The 21,375-nt window shown below is 34.9% G+C and overlaps 1 protein-coding gene across 2 annotated transcripts in view; it reads right to left on the bottom strand.

Moving 5' to 3' along the window:
- ZNF654 (zinc finger protein 654) overlaps window positions 1–21,375 on the bottom strand; it is a 104,830-nt gene that overhangs the window by 7,042 nt on the left and 76,413 nt on the right. For both annotated transcript variants that reach the window (XM_049858186.1, XM_049858185.1), the window contains exons 4-7: window positions 11,936–12,071; window positions 8,939–9,141; window positions 8,194–8,333; window positions 2,877–3,018 (exon numbers count right to left, since the gene is read on the bottom strand). In XM_049858186.1, the coding sequence (XP_049714143.1) occupies window positions 2,877–3,018; window positions 8,194–8,333; window positions 8,939–9,141; window positions 11,936–12,071 (621 nt within the window). The remainder of the gene's footprint in view (window positions 1–2,876; window positions 3,019–8,193; window positions 8,334–8,938; window positions 9,142–11,935; window positions 12,072–21,375) is intronic.

The raw sequence follows: 21,375 nt of genomic DNA, 5'->3' as shown, positions 1-21,375 counted from the left end.
GGTCACTATGAGTCAGAATCCACTTGACAGCATTTTTTTTTTTTTTTAATTCTATAAGGGGAGGAGCCCTGGTGAGCAGTGCTTAAGTGCTTGGCTGCTAACAAAAAGGTTGGTGGCTTGAACCCACCAGCCACTCCATGGGAAGAAAGATGTGGCAGTCTGCTTCTGTAAAGATTTACAGCCTTGGAAACCCTATAGAGCAGTTCTACTCTGTCTGATAGGGTTGCTATGAGTCTGAATCCACTCAGCAGCAAAGGGTTTGGTTTCATTTTTATTCTATGAGGAGCCCTGCACTAGGCTGCTAACCAAAAGCTCTGTGGTTCTGCAGAGAAAAGAGCTGGTGACCTGCTTCCATAAAGATTACAACTCAGGAAACCCTATGGGACAGTTCTACTCTGTCGTATAGGGTCACTATGAGGCGGAACAACAACATTCTTTCTACAAAGAATAATTTATACGTATTTCTAGACACACTGACACATTGTTTTATAATTACCTATGTACGCTCCCCCCAGTTTTAAATTACTAAAAGACGAGAATGATACTGTCTCATTTTCTGTACTCCACTATGGTTAACATAGAGCTCGGCAGGTAGTGAGCTCTGAATAAATGCAGGATGAGTGAGGTCATATCTTCTACACTGACTTTAGTTTCTGCCTATAAATCCATCATCTCCACCTTGGAATCCTTTTCCAAATTTGAATTTATTTCTAATTGTTTATTACACATTCCCACCTAATTTCTCAGATTAAAAAAAACAGCTGCATTGAGTCTGTTCCGACTCATGGCGACCCCACGTGTCCACAGTAGAACTGCTCCATAGGGTTTTTCAAGGCTGTGACCTTTCAGAAGCAGATCGCGAAGTCTTTCTTCCAGTGCATCTCTGGGTGGGTCTGAACCACCAACCTTTCAGTTAGTGTCAAGTGTTTAACCATTTTTGTACCACCCAGGGACTTCTTTTCAGATACAGCAAATTCAAAACTCACTGGTTCAAAACGGAGTTCTTTTTCTCTCTCCAAAGTACTATCTATGTTCTCTAGCTTGATTCATGAAATCAAAATGTACCCAGTTATCCAAGTTTTAAAATCTCAGGATCATCACAAAAGGGGATAGACCACTTCCTTACCTGAAATCTTTTAAAGGTTCCAGGATATTTATGACCTGAAGTTCCAACATCTAATATGGCTTTCAAATCACTTTATGATCTAACACTCCCCCGCCCCCATCTCTCTTCATTAATCTCATTCATCTCCCACCCACCTTCCCATATTATCTCTGCTACCCTTATTAATGCCACCAGAGTTGTAAGAAACAAATAATAAAATGAGGTAAAAGTGCTCTGGAAATTATGAAGTCCTCTACAAATGTTAGTATTAGCCTCATCTCTCTATCAAAACCCAGCTTACACTATCTTCCTCTGTGAGGTCTTCTTATATACGCATTCTGTAGTGTCTCCTTTCCTACAACTCACACAGCACTGTAACTATACCTCTTTTCATAGCACTGAAGCAACATGAATGATTGATTCCATGAGATAAAAAGTTGCAGTAGTCTGAACTGTTATATATTGTTTTTAATATTTATTTCACCTTTGAATTTGTCCTCTAATAATGTATTCTTACGTTGGCCAGACATATGGGGAAAAAAATTCTATGATAATTCACTGAACCTCACTTACATCATAAACTTTCCATAGCAATGTTCCACCCTTTGGTATAAATGTAAATCGTATGTTAAAAAAAAAAAATACAGATACATCTGCATTTTTAAAAGTTCTACGGGTGATACTGATGCACATCAAATATTGAAAATTAGTGTTCTATAGCAGAGTTTGCTTTTTTATTCCTTTTTTTAGGTAGGAGTAGAAGTTAACTTTGACAGTATATTTGGATGACATTTTACTATTTAATAATGATGCTGTGAATGCAATTAGCAAAATAAACATGAAATAAAAAAGAAAAAGAAAAAAACCCTCAGATACAATGCTGCCAACTTTATATCATGGTAATATGATCACTCCATGGTCATACATCTAATGATGTGGTAATGAATGTGATAAACACATAAATACCTAAGAAAAATTTAAAATACATTATTTAGGATGCCTCTCCTCATATGTTTAAACATAACCCACATAAAGATTCAGTTAAATAGAGCTACTTAAAATGTAAGACACCTTTCTCTTTTCCTGTCTTTGTATTCAAGGTCATTAATATTTTTGGGGAGAAGTTTAAGGATCTGCAGGATTCACTGTCATGTCTATGTAAGACTCTTATGTAGAACTGTACTCAATTGCAAGTGGCACCCCAAAAAAACTTAATTGAGGACTAATTTTTTAAAAACAAGTAATGGGTTTTTACACTTACTTTTAAAACCTGTCCTTAGGTTTCAAAAAATAAGACTTTTTAATACAATGCTTCAGAATTCTTTTTTCATAAACAACAGACTTAACACTGTGAACTAAGTTTCTCTATGATATTGAGCAGGTATTCCCTATAGATATATAAAATTTCATTTGCAAATGAGTTAAGAATCTAAAATGGGACTTAGGATAATGGTAAACCTGACAAAATTATAAGAAAAAAGGTAACAGCTTCTTATGGAAGCAATCATCCCCAAATTAAATTTTAAATGACACTTTTTTTTTCCTCTGTCTTTTTTTCAGTTATTTTCACTTACGTATATCCTTTGTATCATTTTGAGAGCTTGGGGGCAGGGGCCTCGGGGAGGAAAGGATGTAATATATTGAGAATGTGGATTTAAAATCCTCCCCTTCATTTTATAATCAAATAAATTTTTTTGTAAGAGATTCAAGTTTCAGTGAACTGTCATTTATATTTAATTTAAAATGCAAGGGATAAATATATCCTATTTACCTCATCTTTAATGATTTTCATGAAAGGAAATATGACTCTCACATTAGTTGCTGTTCTTAAAAGCTGGTAGCATTGATCTACAAAAACTTGTTTTGAAGGATTAGACTTAAGCTGTAGTTTACTCCATATGAAAATCAACTCCCTGTAAATGAGAAAAAAAGAGAAATATCAAAAATACAGTTTATTCAGATACAGACATTAGCTACCTTCCTCTGGCTCTGTGGTGCCCTGGCTAGGATGTATACAAGGTGGGTATAAGTGGTTATTAGGTAACCTCCACACTACCTCTGCTACCCCACATGAGACTAAGAGAAGCTGGGAGAAAAAGAGAGATCAGAAATTGCAATTTTGCAGTGGTAAGGAATGAATTCCAGTCACATGCTGGTATGCCTAAAAGATCTCTAAAAATTGATCAACATAGTAATTCTAATCTCAGTGCACCAATATTAACGATATACTTCAAAACAAAATAAAACAAAACCTTTGGCCTTTAATATCTTATTTGCAGGTTTAGAAATCAATGTAGACTTTCTGCAAAAAGAAATGGTTCATATTTTTTTCATTTTAATCTATTAAGATACCAAATTTAGATTAAACGTGTAAGTATATCATAGTATTGTTTTAAAACAATGTATAAAATATGAAATTTTATATTTAAGATCATCTGTTCTTTCACTGAGAGTATTTTTAAACAGAAAAACTATGGACCATTTAAAGTATTTCATAAGTAGATTCTTTCATAAAGTATGGTAAGGTTAAATTGGATGGACAAAGCTAGGATCAGTGGGTTTTGAGGCAAAGACAAATTATACGACATAATTGATATATCTGGGTATCACATTTTAGCAAATTAAAATTCTTTAAAACTTGTCATAAAAGTTATGTAAAGCATCATAATCTAAAATTCTTGAAATAACTGATGAAAATGTTTAAAAAAAAAAAAAGATTTACTAAGTATGTTCTTTGAGCCCAGCACATACAAGTATTAAAGTTAAGGACAGCTTGATTACCATCATGAAGGTGTACATAGTCTACTTAGGAAGACAATACAGAAAACACAAAACAGAAAATGACTGCAAGCAACATATAAGAAGTAAAACTAAAATTTCACCTCCATTTTGTATGAGTTGTGTGGACGTTCCTTAAGTGTCTGTCCACCACTCACCCATTTTTTTTCTGCACACTTACTCCCTTAAAAAATTCACCAGGTTTCACAACTTCCTCCCACATCTTTAGCTCTGATTTCTTTCCAAATTTCCATGCCTGGGTATTTCAATTTAGACTTCCGTCTCCTTAATCTACTTTAAAATAATCATATACCTTGCAAAATTGATTCCTTGTCTTTTCCTAGATAAGCCAGTGACACTTAACATTCCTCTAACCTTTTCCCATGGTCTTTATAATTATATTTTTGTTGGCAGCAATTCTACCATCTTAATTTATTAGGCCCTTTAATTTTACATATGCACTTGTACAGTGGTTGCTAACTGTTCTGTTTTCAGTGTCCCTGATCATTTCATTTAGTGCTTATTTCAATATATGATATAGTGCTAATTGCATCAAAAACCTAGATTTCACAGTCAGAAGGATAAGGATTTGAATCCTGGGTACTCCTTAGGTTGGTCTCTAACTCCGTCAGTTAATGTGCTTCATTTATGCTCATTTTTGTTTATGCTGATTGCTCTATTTCAAAAATAACTTTTTTTTTTTTCCTAAGATGAGCTTTTCTTTCACAGCCCATATCACGTGCTCAAGTGCCTCATCTTCATGAAATCCTTTCATGAATACTCCCAAACTAAAATGATACCTACTTCAGGATAGATCTTAACCCTTTTATTGATTCATATACTGCCTTGTCTATATTGGTATAGGTACTATTTCCCCAACTATTAATATACTGTCAGTCTCCTTGATGACAGCATTATATAATGGAGGTAGTGACAATAACCTGGGGTTGGGAATCACTAACTGGAGTGGCACTACCTAGCTCACAGTGAGCCACTCTTCTTTGGGAATAGCCCTAATACAAAAAGTGGAACCCAAGTGGCCATGTCTCCTATTTGACCCTTCCTGGCTCCTTCCCCAGCCCACTAAAGATAATGATTCGGGAGTGGAAAACTGACTCCACTCAGGCCAGTCAGAGTCCCTTAGAGACTGCTGGTGTTCCTGCTGGTCTGTAGCAAGACAGACTGCAGTCAACTGGCAGAAAGACCCTAGCAGCCTCAGTGTCCCGGGTAGCAGTTGTCTTTGAGGCCCAGCTGCATCCCTACCCTTCTTGTGATCCATGTGATATATAGTAGCCTTTGAACAAATACCACCTTTTCCCTAAATTAAATTGGTATAAATTCTGACTCTATCTTGTACTAACTGTGTGTCATTTATCTGTTTTATCCACAGCTTTCCTAAATATACAAGTAAGGATTAGTCCTATCCAACATCTCCATTATAAGAACTGAGAGAAATAAGATACCTGAAAGCACCTATGTAAAATGTCTGGCATATAATGAGTGTTTACTAAATGGCTAGTTTCCTACATTCTTTCATTGTGTTGTAATCGTCATAGTTCAAGCAGTAGAGTTTATTTAATAAATATTTGTTATTTTATAATTTGGCATAAATTATATTCCTAAATACTGAAGGTATATAGAGGAAGCCTCTTGAGGAAATGAGTTTTAAGAAGATCTTAAAGGAAAGTATAAGCATGGAGTAAGATAAAAAATAACAGTAGACATTCTAAACAAGGAGTATTTTATAAACAGAAACGTGAGGATGGAAGAAAGCAAGCAGATTGACTGTAAACAGATTTAAAGAAGGAAAATGCTAGTTAGAAATCATGGGAAAGATATTCCATCCAATATTATGCAAACAAATATTTAATATATTGTTGTTAAGTGCCATCGAGTTGACTCTGACTCATAGCGACCCCATAGGACAGAGCAGAAACTGCCCCATAGGGTTTCCAAGGAGCACCTTGGAATTGCCAACCTTTTGGTTAGCAGCTGAGCTCTTCATCACTACAAGACATTTATTTATCTCCAACTTGTCCCAAAATAAAATTTGAAGGGTGCCATATGTTTTGTTTTTTTTTAAGAGAGAAATCTTATTTTCCATCTCTGTTAAGTCAGGGCAAAGCTTAGTAAACAAAATGTACATTTCAAGATCCTAATAAGTTTGCCAGAAGGGGAATACCAATATGGATTTCGGCTTCTAGCAGGCAAAGAGGAAACCTCAGGATATGGTTATGAAGCTCCATTTTGATTAAATTTACAAAATAGGTTCTTGGGTTTTGCTTGAACACTGGATTTTGGAGGCAAAAACAAAACAAAAAACTGAAAATCACTGATATTCTTCTTTGAGAAGACCAAAAGGGCAAGTTTAATGAAGCTTACGCTGTCTTTTAATCAGAGTCCTTTGTAAAAAAGACATAGCACTTATCCCGTATATGAACAAATGTATTAGGTAGTTAGCTAAGAAAGATTAACTACTAATATGATAATCAAGTTGTCTAGTTGCTGAGAACAGGCTGTAAGAGGGTCGAGAGCCACCCCCATAACCTAGTTTTTCAAACCTGACCCATTTATACTAAGTATCACTGAATAGTAAAGCCTCTGAGTCAGGCTGCCAGAGTTTGAATTCTTGCTCCATTATTTACTAGTTGAATGGTTTGTACATACTAATATGATCTACCCCACAAGACTGTTGGATTAAAAGAGATAAGGCATGTAAAATGTACAGAATATAGGAAGTACTCAGCAACATTGGCAGCTGCTATTATTATTAATAGTAGTAGTAGTAACAGTGGTAGTGATGGTGAAAGAAAAAGGAAGTTAGTACTTGCCCCGCTGGCTTGAGATAAGAGCAAAACTGTACAGTGTAATCAAGTTCTGTCCACAAAAAGATGATGATAAAGGGCAAACTAGCTCATAGGGAAGGCCAAGATGGAACAGAGAACACAGACCTTGCAGGATGAAAACAATCCTGTTCTTCAGGTTACAGTGAAAATCAACTTTTAAAAGCAAGAAAAGAGACTGCAGCATTCAGAAATACAGAGGAGAGGTAGAAAAAATAAGAGGGCAGGCTATCAAAACCCAACCTACTCAAAGGGCAAAAAAGCAGGCTAAGGACTCTTTCCTAGTCAGTCAGCTAGAGTCACACAGTTTCTATTAGAGGGTACTGTAGCCAGGATCCAGAAGACAGGCATTGTTCTATTTTTAAGGTCCCTCTCTAAAGACTAGAAAGTAATTAACCAAGAGAAGAGAATGAGAAAATTCATTTTCTTTTTTTTTTTAAACACTTGACTCCATTTGTTACGCGTATATTAAAATGAAAAGACTAAAGATGCCGAGGAGCAGGGAACACAGGAAAAGATCTATTATAATACTTGTGACTATATTCCATTTCAGAATAACTACGTATCAAAAAATGTTAATACTCTAAAGACTATTTAAAAGTATATGTCTTAGCACCATCTCCTGATCCTCTCCCCTCCACCTGAAATTCCAATTTACATGGTAATGCAATAAAAATTAGCATAATCGAACTAAAAGTATACTCCCCTAGAAGACAAGTTTACTTGTGTCTAGACTCAGCTGTGCTAATAATTTAGCTATTTGACTCTATCTCTGAGTCTGAAGATTTTAATCTATACAATAAGAATACTGAGTGAATTTATCTTCTAACCCCCCTTCTAAGTAAGAGGCTATTATTTTACGTATAGTTTCAAAATTCAAAAGTATGAATTAAAAAGATGTTTATAGACCATGATGATTTCAGATTATGTTTGACAAATGAAATCTATTTTTTCTTAAGAATTAATGGACTGTTAAAGTGGTATGTATTTTTTGTGTGAATGTTTATGTTGAGGGAGGAGGAGGGAGGCTGAAGTTGTTAGAATCTTTTATAATTATTACTCATGATGTCACCTAATAACACCTAAAGGGTAGGTACTAATTAAAAACACACTCACACCACATTATATCATGGTTGTTAGGTTAACTTGCTGCTTCATATATCCTACCAACATCTTTTAAATAGTTTTTCATGTTTCAAAATTAAAATTTAATTTTAAACATAATTGTTTAATTATAAAAAACATACCTTAAACAGCTATGCTATTAGTGGTACATAATTTTCTTTTTTAAATCTCTAATTCTTACAGCCTCCTATTGTTCCTTGCACAATAAATTTAAAAAAAGAAAGAAAAATGGCTGAAACATTTTCACACAACTTTTTAAAAATACGAAGTCCAAACTCTGCTCATCAACTCTCCTCCCGTTCCCAATCTTACCGTTTCAGTTTTTGCATTCGAAACACTTACCAGATGCAGTACATATCTCCATGCTGGAGCTGTGAGACAAGAAAGGACTCACAGAGCTGCAAGGCTAACATGGTCTTGCCTTCTTTTTCAGTATTACAGATGATATCAATTCCACTCTTACAATCAGTTTTCAATAAATGCTATAAGAGGAAAAGAAAAACTACATCATTAAAAAATCTAAAAAACTAGTTGCATTCAGAAGCAATTACTTAGATATCTAGGTTTCTTCCACAAGACAGTGATGAATTGTATAGAAGTATTTTCATGGTTTCAGAGTTTCATTGTATAGCTTGTACAGTTTATAATGACTCCTTTTAATACCATTTAATGTCCATAACCTGTAGGTGAACAGGGCTCATTTTAAGGGAGAAAAAAATTTTTTTTTCATCTTAAAAAGACAAAATAACACAAACATTTAATTTCTTAGTATTTAATTTAAAAAGCAAAACCATATGCCTCTCAGTTTTTATTTACCTCCTTTCTGTCACACCAAAAGTTCAACATGAATGATGCTTACCACTAAGAAGTATATTTTGTTAATTTCATTATTTGTTAATATCAGAGTATGTCTAATTCAACATGAACTTAAAGAACGGTGCCAAAAGAGAATATTTAGATAATGTAATCTGAAGACCTATATATTACTGTAAAAGGGATTGAACGGCAAGAATGGACTAATTTTTTTTTTTTTTTTTTTAATGTAGGGTTAGAATGGTAATAGGGAAAAGATAGGGTCAAACAATACCTCCTGGAATAGCTGATCTTCTACAGGTGACATGAACAGACATGTGAAGAGGGCTTGATGGAAGTACAAGTCTTTACTGATTTCTGGGTGATTTATACAAGACTTAATAAGAGCCATTGCTTCTGGTATGCGTTCACAAGCAATTAGGTATCTGGCACGTAGTTCAAAGAACAGTGGGTTTTCCGAACTTAAATATTTGTTCACTATATTAAAAAGAAAACAGACTGTATTACTTTCAAGATCCTCTCAAACGTTAAGATTGTTACTTAAAACTTTATCACTAAAATATGGTATCTAATTAAATTAATAGTTATTCAATGAAATAACATTTTCCTTAATAAGAATGTATTTTTGAAAACAATAATAAGGGAAAATCAGAGCTACACCAAAGCAGTGCTCAAGAAATACTGATTTCTTCTCAGTTAAAAAAATAAATATCAAATGTAAAAAAAGAAAAAAGCCCAAAATTTCTTCTACTTCAGTTCACTAATACGTTAAAAAATATATCTCAAATAACATGGGTTCTAAAATTTCTAGTCTAAGACTATATACTTTATCTACTTACTGCCCAATATTTTTATTACAATAAAACAAAAAGGGTGAATCCTAATTTGTCTTATTTAAACCACACTAATTTCAGGTTAATTATACAGAAAAACAATCTGAATTAATGAGCAAGTTGAATCATAAAAGAAACAAAGTATTACTTTTTAGAACAAAAGCCAAAAATGGTGTCAAATAAGACTGCTTATTAACATATGCTTATATATCATGAAGGATGATTACCAATAATACTTATTTTTACACAATTTTAAACTATATAAATGCCTTTATCTATCTAAGTTTAGTGAGACCTTAACAACCACCTTAGGAAAGTATTACAATACTTGTTTTACAGATCACAAAACTGAGTCTCAGAGAGGTCAAATGACTTGCCCAAGGACACAGAATTAGTAAGTGGCAGAACAGAAACCGAAACATGTATCTTATGACTTTTTAATCCAATAGTGGTATTAATTGCTTGAGTGTGCTCAATCAGTAGCTTCTAAAATGCTTATGTGTAGTATTTTATTTGCCTTGCAAATATGTTTACAATATATGTATGATAAGCAAACACTGATTTGTATAGTTAGTGCAAATATAAACTTCAGCCTGGTCTTTGCCTTAATGATTACCAGCTGAAGAGGAGTCATCCATATTAATGAGGCTCTGGAGCAGCTTTTCCCAAAGTGAGGTATGCAGATGTATGTAAAAAGGAGTATTTTTTATTTTAATGTGATTCCCAGCCTAATAAGGCCATCAGCCTGTGGGCCAACTCATCCCAACAAGCTTGTTCTAGCTTCTACTTAAAACCAAAACAAAACCCAGTGCCACCGAGTCGATTCCAACTCATAGCGACCCTATAGGGCAGAGTAGAACTGCCCCGTAGAGTTTCCAAGAAGTGCCTGGCAGATTCGAACTGCCGACCCTTTGGTTAGCAGCCGTAGCACTTAACCACTACGCCACCAGGGTTTCCAGCTTCTACTTAGAAAGCCTAAAAGTTCCCCTAAAAGGCCTCACTCCTCCCCTGTCCTCACTCCTTTTGAAGTTCTTTGTACAGCTCCTCAAGCCTCTGTACTGCCACGTGGCCACATTCCCCAATCTCACAGTTGCCTCCAGTCTGTCGCCCTTGCCACCCATATCTTTGCTTCATCATACTTTTCCTCAATAATCCAACTTTTCCTCCTCAGCTCCAAGTACCCCCCCTTTCCATTTTTTATCCCTTTCCAAGACTCACATATTGAGCATTAAGTCTCCTTTGTATCTGTTGGTTTCTCTATACCAGTGCCAAGTATACGTTAGCCGTCTCCTCCTCCTAGTCTTGTCCTCACTGACCCACCGCCCATCCCAGTTCACCACTTTGCACTGCTTCTTCTAGTCCTATTCTTGTATCTCCATGAGAGTCCTCCACACTTGAATCTGGAGCCTGCTTGCTCTTAAGCCCCAGAATCATAGCCCCTTCTCCACTTATGTCCACTCACAGCCCAGCCCTTAGTCTGAGACAAATGGTAAAATCCTGACCTGCCCACAGTTTGTAGTATGAAGTGTCTCTCTCAGGAGACCAAGACCTGACTGGTTCCAGGACTTTGAGGTCTTGTCTTTTCCCTTTTGGCTGTCTTAGGACTATACTCCATAGGCTCTTTCCATACTTTTGTGCTCATTCACTACTACTGAGCTCACTTTTAAGTTTTGGTGACACAAAAATGTTCTGGGGCTCAGGAATAATATGGAAAACTTAAAAAAAAAATTAACGAGAGGCAAGTGGCAGAGCTTTCTGCCTCAAAAAAGAAATTCTGGCCCACAAGGGAAAACAGTGGATCTCAGTTTGACAGAAGGTAATGTCAAAGAAATATGCAGGTGATAAGGGATGAAACAAAACTTCTATTAATGAACAAAGTTTTGGAAACACCGCTGTAGAATATTTGGATTTGAAATTTATTTCTTCATTCTATTAGTCATTCATTTGCTTGTGCATTCATCATGTGGTCATTCATTCATTCAACAAATAGTTAATATTGAGTGCCTGCTCTGTACCAGGCACTGAGCTAGGTGTAGGGCATGGAACAGTGGTAACCAAAACTGAAAGAGCTCTAGCCCTCATGAGGTTTCCTTTGTAGGGAACATTCCATGTGCTTCCATGAAAAACAATTTTTTAAGGTGTTCCTACTTAAAACATTTAAAAAATATAAATGAAGTGACAAAAATCACTCCCTGTAACATATGACAGTAACATTCAGAATTTCTATTAAGTAGAAATAAATGTCCCTGGTTTGTTGCCAAAAATCATTCTTGGGCCTGGTTAGTATAACAGATTAAACACACTTCATGGAAAAAATACAGTACTTCACTATTCAATATTATAAAATAAGAAAAATCACTATGACTGCTCTAGTTAGAAAATGAAATTGTGTTTGCTTCTCACAAATGCTGGTTTTGATTTTGAAGCTCCTGAAGTACCTATCTCCTGAGATGCTGGCTGGGCTTTAAGAACAGCTTGCAACACTGGATCTTCCCATGGGCCACCATCTCTAATGATTCGAGTCACCAGTTCCAGATTCACATTTCCATATCTGCGGAGGTGATTCTGGCATTCCTAGGAGAGAAAAACCGTTTTGGCTTTGTGAATTTAAAGGGCTTAAAAACTAAACTTTGATCACCATTGTCAATGAAATGACTGATGGTCAATGAGGCAGCTACTAAATTATAAAAGGGTTACAATTGTAACCTAAGTAGGGTATCAAAACCCCATCAGTACACAAATAGGCTTGAATGCCAAAGGTAACAGTATGTACATAACTGGACTTAGAAAATCTCATTATAACAGGGATAAAGTGTAACCTAAGGGAAAAACTTAAGGGATGCATCATTTTTAGGAAAAGAACCAGGTTGCAAAAAACTGAAACTTTAGTGTTCAGTTAAATTTACACGAAGGTTCATAAAGTTCCTGTTAACACAGCAGGCAAGAGCCTTAGAATAAGAAGCAAGGGGGCAGGGGCTTCCTTTCAGTACGCACACTCTAGTCCTGGCAGGTAGACACACGCCTCCTGCCCTGATGTGACGTGTGTAACCTCAGCTGTGGTAGGAGGCTGCAGATGGCAATTCTATTTTCCTTGGCTGGGTGAGTAGATTTGCATGTAGTTTTGGGATGAAGAAATGAAATGCTGAAGCAATGAACCTAACCTATGATATGAACACTTTGTATTAGGTTTAAAAAATAAAGATAACATTGATAAGGTGGGTAATAACTGTTATCATTTGTCTATACGTTTCCTAGGGTTTTTTTTTTTTAAAGATGTTTGAAGTGATTTTAGAGAATTTGCTATCATAGATTTGTGACTGTAATATGAAATAAATAACAAGTTTGTAAACAATGTTTAATATTTAGGAAAATTTGGTTTACTGAATTTGTACAATCTAATTTATTAGATTTACAAGAGTTGTTTAATTATTTTGTTTTAATTGGTTATATTCTTTGTTGGAGCCCTGGTGGCACAGTGGATAAGAGCTCAGCTGCTAACCAAAAGGTCGGCAGTTCAAATCCACCCGCTGCTCCTTGGAAATCCTATGGAACAGGGTCGCTATAATCCAAAATCGACTTGGTGGCAACGGGTTTGTTTTTTTTTTAACTGTTAGGTGTTGGTTCTTAAAATGTTTCAGGGAATTTAATTTGGCAATTTAAAAAGATTATACTGTACAATAACTAAAGGCTTTGCGAAGGTACAAATATATTTAGAAGAAACAAAGTGTGTAAGTTGATCTTAAAGCTTTAAGGAAAAAACTAGATACTGAAATTGACAATATTAAAAACTTGAATATTAATTACATCTTAGCTGAAACACAAATAATTGCCAGAGTTTCTTTCTGTGCTGAAAAAAATCCCTCTGACATTAAAAACTTAATAGCAGTTATAAAGAAGAGCTCCAGGATTTTAAAAGAAAAAAAAACCTTAAAATTTTCCTTATCAGATGAATCATCAGGCTATGTATTTAAAGTGGCAATCAACGCTTTAGCTCTCACTAAATTGTCTTATTTTTCCATCATTTGACTGTTCCAGTTTAGACTAAAAAAGAACTTCTAACATGCCACTTTGAATTTCTTGTTAAAATACACATAACCTGAAAGAGAAAGTTTTATCTGTTTTATAAGAAAGTAATAGATGAATCAAGTTTCAGGATAAAGAATCATTAAGTCAAATAACTGATAATTGAAACTTCATGAAAAGAAGTATCTTCTAAAAGTTATTTCAGGAAGTTGCAGGCAAGCAAGCGAAAACCCTATAAGCAATGGACAAGTTACTTCTCTGTGCTGCTTCAGTTAACTCCTCCCCCTCCTTTCAGAATCCACTGTGAAGTAGGACACAAAAAAAAAATCTACTTTTTTTTTTTTCACAGGACTGTTCTGAGGGTTAAATAATGTATTGAAAAGTGCTTGGAATAGTGCCTGGCACACAGCAAGCACTCAATAAATGTTAGCTATTATTTCTTCTATTATTTTTTAACACTTAGAACAAACATTGATTTTGGGATAATTATATACATGTGCTCCTGTCAATTCTATTATAAATTAGCAAATTAGCTTAGTATCATTTTTTAAAAATAAAAACTAATTAAAAATGAAAGTGCTGATTGTTTGTATGTATACTCCTTGGGTCAAGTATACCGTATTTTGGAGACCACTACTATGGGAAATAGCTCTGGACAGAAAATAGAAGTAATATAAGTATTTCATTTTGGTCTCTACAAAGACCAGGATGAAAGAGAATGTAATAATTTGAAAGTATGTTCTGGCTCCTCCTTCCTTAAATAGTATGGTGGCTTTTTGGATGATATTCATCCAAGATGAATAAGGAAACACTTAAATCACTTTAGAATTCACAACTTATCTGAGTGTATATAGATATTGTATATACATATAACCTAGAAGATATATATATATATACACATATATATATTAAGTAACATTTAAATTTGGACCTGTATATTAATTAAATCCTTGGTTTCTGGGTTATTAAGTCATCTATCTACCATCATTGATACCCATTTATCACTGATGCTTTGCACTGCGCTAAATATAATCCCACGAGATACTTCCATCCAACCTTGTATCTTTGCCAAAGATACAGGTAAAATAGAACCTCTTTCTTCACACATCTTTCAGAATCCATGGTAGAGTGGGCTTAATGTTTTGCTCCAGAAGGAAAGTTTCTCTTCCCTGAAGTGCCACTTTAGAGCTGCCACACACCATGTGTCTGTGTAGCTGTATATCAGTGTTCTCACGATTCCACATCCTTGATCTGAAACCTACAGCAGCTTATTTTAGGATGAAAAGTCTCAGAGCCTCAGCCTGATATTTTAGGACGTCTGTAATCAACCCCTACCCAGCTTTTCCAACCTCATTCCCCTGTTGCACGTCATGAGCCCTTATCTCCTGCCTGAGCTCTTCCATATCAAACTCAACTTGTGTTTTCCTTCCTACGCCTTTTCTCCTATTGTTTGCTTTCTCCTAGAACTTCCTGTAAACCTATCTGAATCCTATCTTTCCAATCCCACTTTTCCTAAGAAGTCTCCACTAGCTACCTTAATCCATAATAAAATTAATCCCTTCTCTGCTGTATTGAAAATCTGTATCAGCTCACTCTTCTGGGACTTATCATAAAAGAGGGTCTTGCATTATTGGTTATCTTAAGTGTTGACTTCTTCTTAAATAGTTGAAAGCATCTTCAAAAAAAAAAAACCAGGAAAGATGTACTAGAGAAGATAAATTCTTAATATTAAAAAAATTCTTTAATCAAAATAGAGTTTTATGGAAATCTGTGTAAGTGGAAGCACTACAGAACATCTGTTTTATTTTGAATGAAATGTATGTTCCAGAGTAAAGTTGTATAGATCACCACATATCAAATTTATTCATAAACTATTACAGCAAATTGAAGCAAAAATGTAAATTTCAAAAAAAGGCCTTTAAAACACAGTAAAATCTTTACAGTACAGGTAGTCCCTGACTAATGACATATTCAAATTACAACGAACCGGACCATCTGGGTTTTTTGTTTTTTCTATGATTTGTTTGTTTTTTTAACATACATATGTATGCATGAAAATATATCTTCAAGCTTATATGTAATGTTTCCAACCCCAAAGACAAATAATAGGATTTATAAAGATACTGATAATAAAAGGAAATAATAATGAGAACTAAAAAAAAAAAAATATATATATATGAGGTATTCTACTTACGTCAGAACCGACTTACGACAGAGTCATTGGAATGGAACCCCGTCGTAAGTCAGGGACTACCTGTACTGTGAAATGAGATGAAAATGATCATGAATATTTTTTATCACAGTTTCACTGTTATCTTATGACAAAGCACTCCGAAAAGTTATTATGCGTTTTTTCTTTTACAAAAGTAATTATCCCAAATTTGTGGTCCTTTGCTGTAATGAGCTCCCAAGGGTTATTTACCTGATTTTTTTGTTGCTGTTTTAAGCATTCTGAATCTGCCCACTTAAAGTAAAGGGGACAACACAACAATGAAAAAGTCACTGCTTTTTAAAATAAAGTTCTTAGTGAAGAAAATCATTTGAAATGAGTATCTGCAATATTTGGAACATCATTACATGATTGTTTTGCCAAAGACCAATGTGTCACCTATAATGTTCATATATAAGACCTTTTAAAAATGTAAACCAGAATTTTGTTTAAAAATCTTTCACCTAAAACACTAATGAGTTTTTAATCCACTTGTTAAAAATGATCAGTAATCAAGAAAATACAGACTTATGTAACAATACAAATTTAGTGGTCAAATTTCAAAAACTTGCATAATTGATAGAAGGGATTTAAAACTGAACAGCATAATTTAGAAAATTTTTTCATTGGACCTACCAAAGGTATCTTTTTCACCTATGACAGCTATTAAAACCAAGCACCAGTGCAGACTGAACTTAGAATTGGACTTGGAATCACTATATGACAATGTGGTAAGTTTTTCAAAAATAAGGAAGCATATTCAGTCACACTGCTGTCATTTAAAGTTTTTACACGGTTAAATTAAAATTTTACTTTTTAAATAATACTTATATATTTTTATATTTCCTAATGTATATAACATTAGTACACATGCATAAATAATAAAAATACACATATTAACCTGTTGGCACAGTGGTTAAAGCGCTCAGCCGCTAACCAAAAGGTCAGTGGTTTGAACCCACCAGCTGCTCCCTGAGAGAGATGTGGCAGTCCGCTTCCATTAAGATTTATAGCCTTGTTTGTTTTGTGCAAAGTCTTTTTTAAAAATTATACTGGTGTGAGATCAGAAATCTGGAGACTTCTAGTCTAAGCTACTTCTTGGTTTTATGTTTGTATTTGGGGCCAAATACAAAACTCATCTTCTTCCTCTACTGATACTGAGGTCATGTCGATTTTCTTCAATATCACTTCTGATCTACTTCTCCTTTGTCATTTCTACAGCTGTCACTCTAGTCTAGGTCTTCATCTGTTATCACTTAGATAACTAAATCAAGGTTTTGTTATCCCCCCTCTCCAATAAGGCAATCTTCAAAAGCTTTTAAGACTTTAGACCATGAAGTTCTTAAGACAAGTATAAATGAAACATTTCTTTTAACCTGTTCTTTTGCCATATATATTATTACAAACGTATGTTTACATCATTAATATACCGGGCAACCTGTTTCCATAAAAATTACAGCCTTGGAAACCTTATGGGGCAGTTCTACTCTGTCCTATGGAGTCGCTATGAGTCAGAATCAACTCGACAGAGATGGGTTTTTTTTTCTAGTTTGGGAAAAATGTTGTGTAAAGTAAAGCTGAGGCCCTCATTCAGCTTCTATAAACCTCAACACTGCTGGAGCTCACTTTTCTGATCTATAAAATAAGGAAACTGGATTAAGTAATTTCTAAGATAACTCCAGTCTCAAAATTATAAAAATGCTTGAATGTCTACAAGTTATAAATACATTTAGTTCTTTAAAAATAACTAGAATCATATAATTAGTGAGCAGTTTAAGATACCCCTTTTTGGACCTTTAAAAAAATAAACATTTAAATATGAGTAATTATTTTTGTTTAATAAAACTGGTTCTATCTATATACTTTTTCCTTAAATTTTAGAGTTTCATCTGAAGGGAAAGCCAATCATTAACTACAGTAAAACCATCAACTGGGAACATAATCAAATTTAAAAATTAGTTGGCAAGTACAGCCTTACCATTAACACTGTTAAATAAGTAATGATTAGTACTGCCACCAGAGAAGTGCTGGTGTCATAGTTATAACCTGTAAGAACACAGGCCCTGAAGCACAGTTAAGGTGTATGCAATATTTATTTGAGCACAGGTTCTCCATACAAAGAAATAGACACAAAATCTAATTTAACAAAAAGAACAATGGCGTCAGTCAAGAGAGCAGGTCAAAGTCCTGGCTATGCTATAAATTGGTAAGTTACCTAATTTCCAATAAATGTTATTCAATGGATGAATAAATCTCTCTGTTCTTTAGTTCATCATGTATTAAAAAATGTGACTGGACTTAAATGCCCTCTAAACCTTGTAGTTTACATTTTTTATAATATTTTATTTTGGAAAATATAAGCTGCTTCATATGACTGAATTCTAGTCATTATGTATCAGTACACTCTGCAGAATCAGCTTTCAGTGAACAACGGACATCTCAATGACTGTCTGATGTGCTTTCCGAGCTAGTTTTACAGTGTTAGTCCTATGATTTTGAAGTCACTACACGCCTACTCTTGACAACATTAGATTTCAAGATGCTCAGAATATATCCAGTTTTTTGTTTCTGTTTGGACATTATGTGTATGTAACTATCAATGCACAATTCTTAGTACCCTCTCTCGAGATGACTTCTGTTCTACGTGTCAGGGTTTACCGGACTTCCTAAGATATGCAACTAATTGATGCTGAAACTCCTGTCTTTCTAAAGTTTGTTCCTGGCCTCTTGAGCTTAAATGTTTCAAAATTTATTTATTGCAAATTGTATGTTTGAAATAACTCTTGCTTTTGTCTCTTCATAATGATTACACAAGTTCAGCAGTTGAAGTATGGTGTTCATCTTTCTCAAACAGAAAATTATTTAAAAAACACAAAATTAAAACGTTTTTAAGGTAGTGAAACACAAGAATTATTAATCAGGAGTAACAATTTCAAATAGATAAATGCACACAGAAAAATATCAAAACTTTTATCTATTTCAACAGAGGTTTATCTAAGGAGTACAATCCTTCACAAAATAAAACCGAACCTAACCCACTGCCGTCAAGCAGACTCGGACTCATTAGCAACCCTATTTGAGGGCACTGGGTATAGGACAGACTATAACTGCGCCTCAGGGTTTCCGAAGCTGTAAACTTTTACAGAAGCAGACTGCCACATCTTTCCCCCTCGGAACAGCTTCTGGGTTCAAACCACTGAACTTCTGGTTAGCAGCCAAACACTTTAACCACTGCACTACCAGGGCTCCGTTCCTCACAAAATAAGATTTATAAATCCGAAATTTTAACAATAATCCTTTTTACTCCCACACTAAATATATGGTATACTGTCAAGTATGTTTCTTTCATAGTGAAATCTTTCCCCTTTTCTCACATATTTCAATTTCCCTTTTTTCTAGACACTGTCAAAGCAGAATCTACAATATTTCATGTTTTCAACCCTCAACTACTTTTATTAATGTCTGTTCTCCATCTTAGTGTAGATAGTGGTAACCAAAGGACTATGAGGTAGACAGCTTTAGACAACAAGCTTAATTGTTTTTAAAAGTTCAGCAAGGACAATACATCTTTGAAACGTAAAAGATTTAAGGACTAACTAGAAATCAGAAAGAAGTGATTATAGACTTATCCATTCTTCACTCATGTTGGGAAACATTTATATCATTACTAAGGGGGTAAGACTACCAAATGTTGAAGACACAGAGATGAAAGTCAGACTCTGACCATCAGATCTAACAGTCTAGTAAGATAGACTATCCCAAACCACAGACAGAATAGTAGGGAGATTAGTGCTTTGGTAACAGTGGAAAAAATTAGTGAGGGTTTGGGGCAGAAGTCATATAGAGTCAAAATGGAGTTAAGGAGAAACAGGAGAAAACTTCTATCTGAAAGAAATACGTAACACAATTTTGCAATTGCTCCTTACAAGATATGTATCTTGTTACTAAGCTGATACGGCTATATTCTTTAAAAACCTTTTAACTGGTTGTTTTCAGTACCAAAACTAGGACTTTCCCAAATTAAGCCTTTGGAAAACTTATTCCAAATACTCTAGGAAGAGCCAGGCCCAGGTTTTGAGAAGGTTTTAGTATACAGTCAATAGTTCTAAACTTTTTCATATTAGCTAAAAATAATAAAATCTGGGAGATTTGCTGTTTATGTAAGTACACATTAACTTCTTAAGAGAACATTTGCCCTGGTAAATCAGGGTGGGCACAGGAGTTTTATTTAAATGCCTCTCTATTGGCTGGTTCTTTTACTTTTGATTATTTTTTGCTTGTCTCTTATGATAGTAATTAACAGCAAAAGAGCCTTGGCCCTCCTCCTGCTTGGGAGGCGATGTTGTCCCACACCTCTTCCCACTCCCTTCCCTACTTACCCCAATCAAGGCCATGTCAGATAAAAAATATAGTGGAGACTCAGGCAAAGAAAGCTTAACTAAGGCCTACTTCTAGTCTATACAAAAAAAGTCTCTGTGACTTATAAGGGCTGGGGATAGGGAGTTGTCTCTCAAGTCAGGGCACGCTCATTAAAAAATTTACAGAGCTCAAGCTGTAAACTTCAGATTATTGGCTGGCATTTTGGTCACTAACCCCAAGGTCTCTTGTTCTCTCCCACTTAAAAAAAAAAAAAAAAAGCTCACATTTCAAATTTATAACATCTAATTTTTTCCCTTGATTTATAAAAATAACTCATGTTCTTGGTTTTTAAAAAAATGGAAAATACAAGTATAGATCCGTGAATCTAACCATCTATTGGGCATCTCTAACTGGATGTTCCAAGACACTTTAAACTTAGTGTGTCTAGTTTACTAACCCCTTCAATCGCTGTCCTAGTGAATGGCACCACTATATATGGTTACTTCAGCATAGATGCCAAAGAACATACTTGATTCCTCCCTGGCCTTTTTTTAAATTATATTTTTTGTGCTTTAAGTGAAGGTTTACATAGCAAATTAGGTTCGCTTTTAGCAATCTTTGGAAATCTTGGTGGCGTAGTAGTTAAGAGCTCAGGCTGCTAACCAAAAGGTGGACAGTTCGAATTCACCAGGAGCTCCTTGGAAACCCTATGGCATAGTTCTACTATGTCCTATAGGGTTGCTATGAGTCGGAATCAACTCAACGGCAATGCGTTTGGGTCTTTTTTTTTTTTTTGGTTAGCAATCTTTATACTTATTGTTCCTTGCCTTTGCTTACAGTTTTTACAATGTGTCAGCATTCTCGTTATTTCCCTTTTGTTTGTTCTGTTTCCATTCATCTAGCTTCCCTTTCCCTCCTTATCTTCTCATCTTTGCTTTTGGGCCAATGTTAACTGTTTGCTCTCGTATAGTTAACTGTTTAAGGGAGCACATTACTCATGTCATGTTGTTTATTTTAGAAGCCAACCCATTATTTGGCCAAAAGATGACCTTCAGAAATATTCAATTCCAAGTTCAAAGGGTATCATCTTAGGGCAATAGCCTCAAGGGTTCCTCTATATTCTCTATCAGTCCAGTAGGTCTGGCCTTTTTTTTAGGAATGTGAGTTTTGTTCTGTGTTTTTCTCCCATTCTATCCCAGACCTTCTACTGTGTCCCTGGTCAGAATAGATGGTAGAGGTAGCTGGGCACCATCTAGTTCTGATCACAGGTTAGAAGACATTGTGGAT

The sequence above is a fragment of the Elephas maximus genome, chromosome 18 (genome assembly GCF_024166365.1).
Source record: "Elephas maximus indicus isolate mEleMax1 chromosome 18, mEleMax1 primary haplotype, whole genome shotgun sequence".
NCBI classification, from domain to species: Eukaryota; Metazoa; Chordata; class Mammalia; order Proboscidea; family Elephantidae; genus Elephas; species Elephas maximus.
Note: the sequence above shows the minus strand (reverse complement) of the source record. Positions and strands in the feature narration are given on the sequence as shown.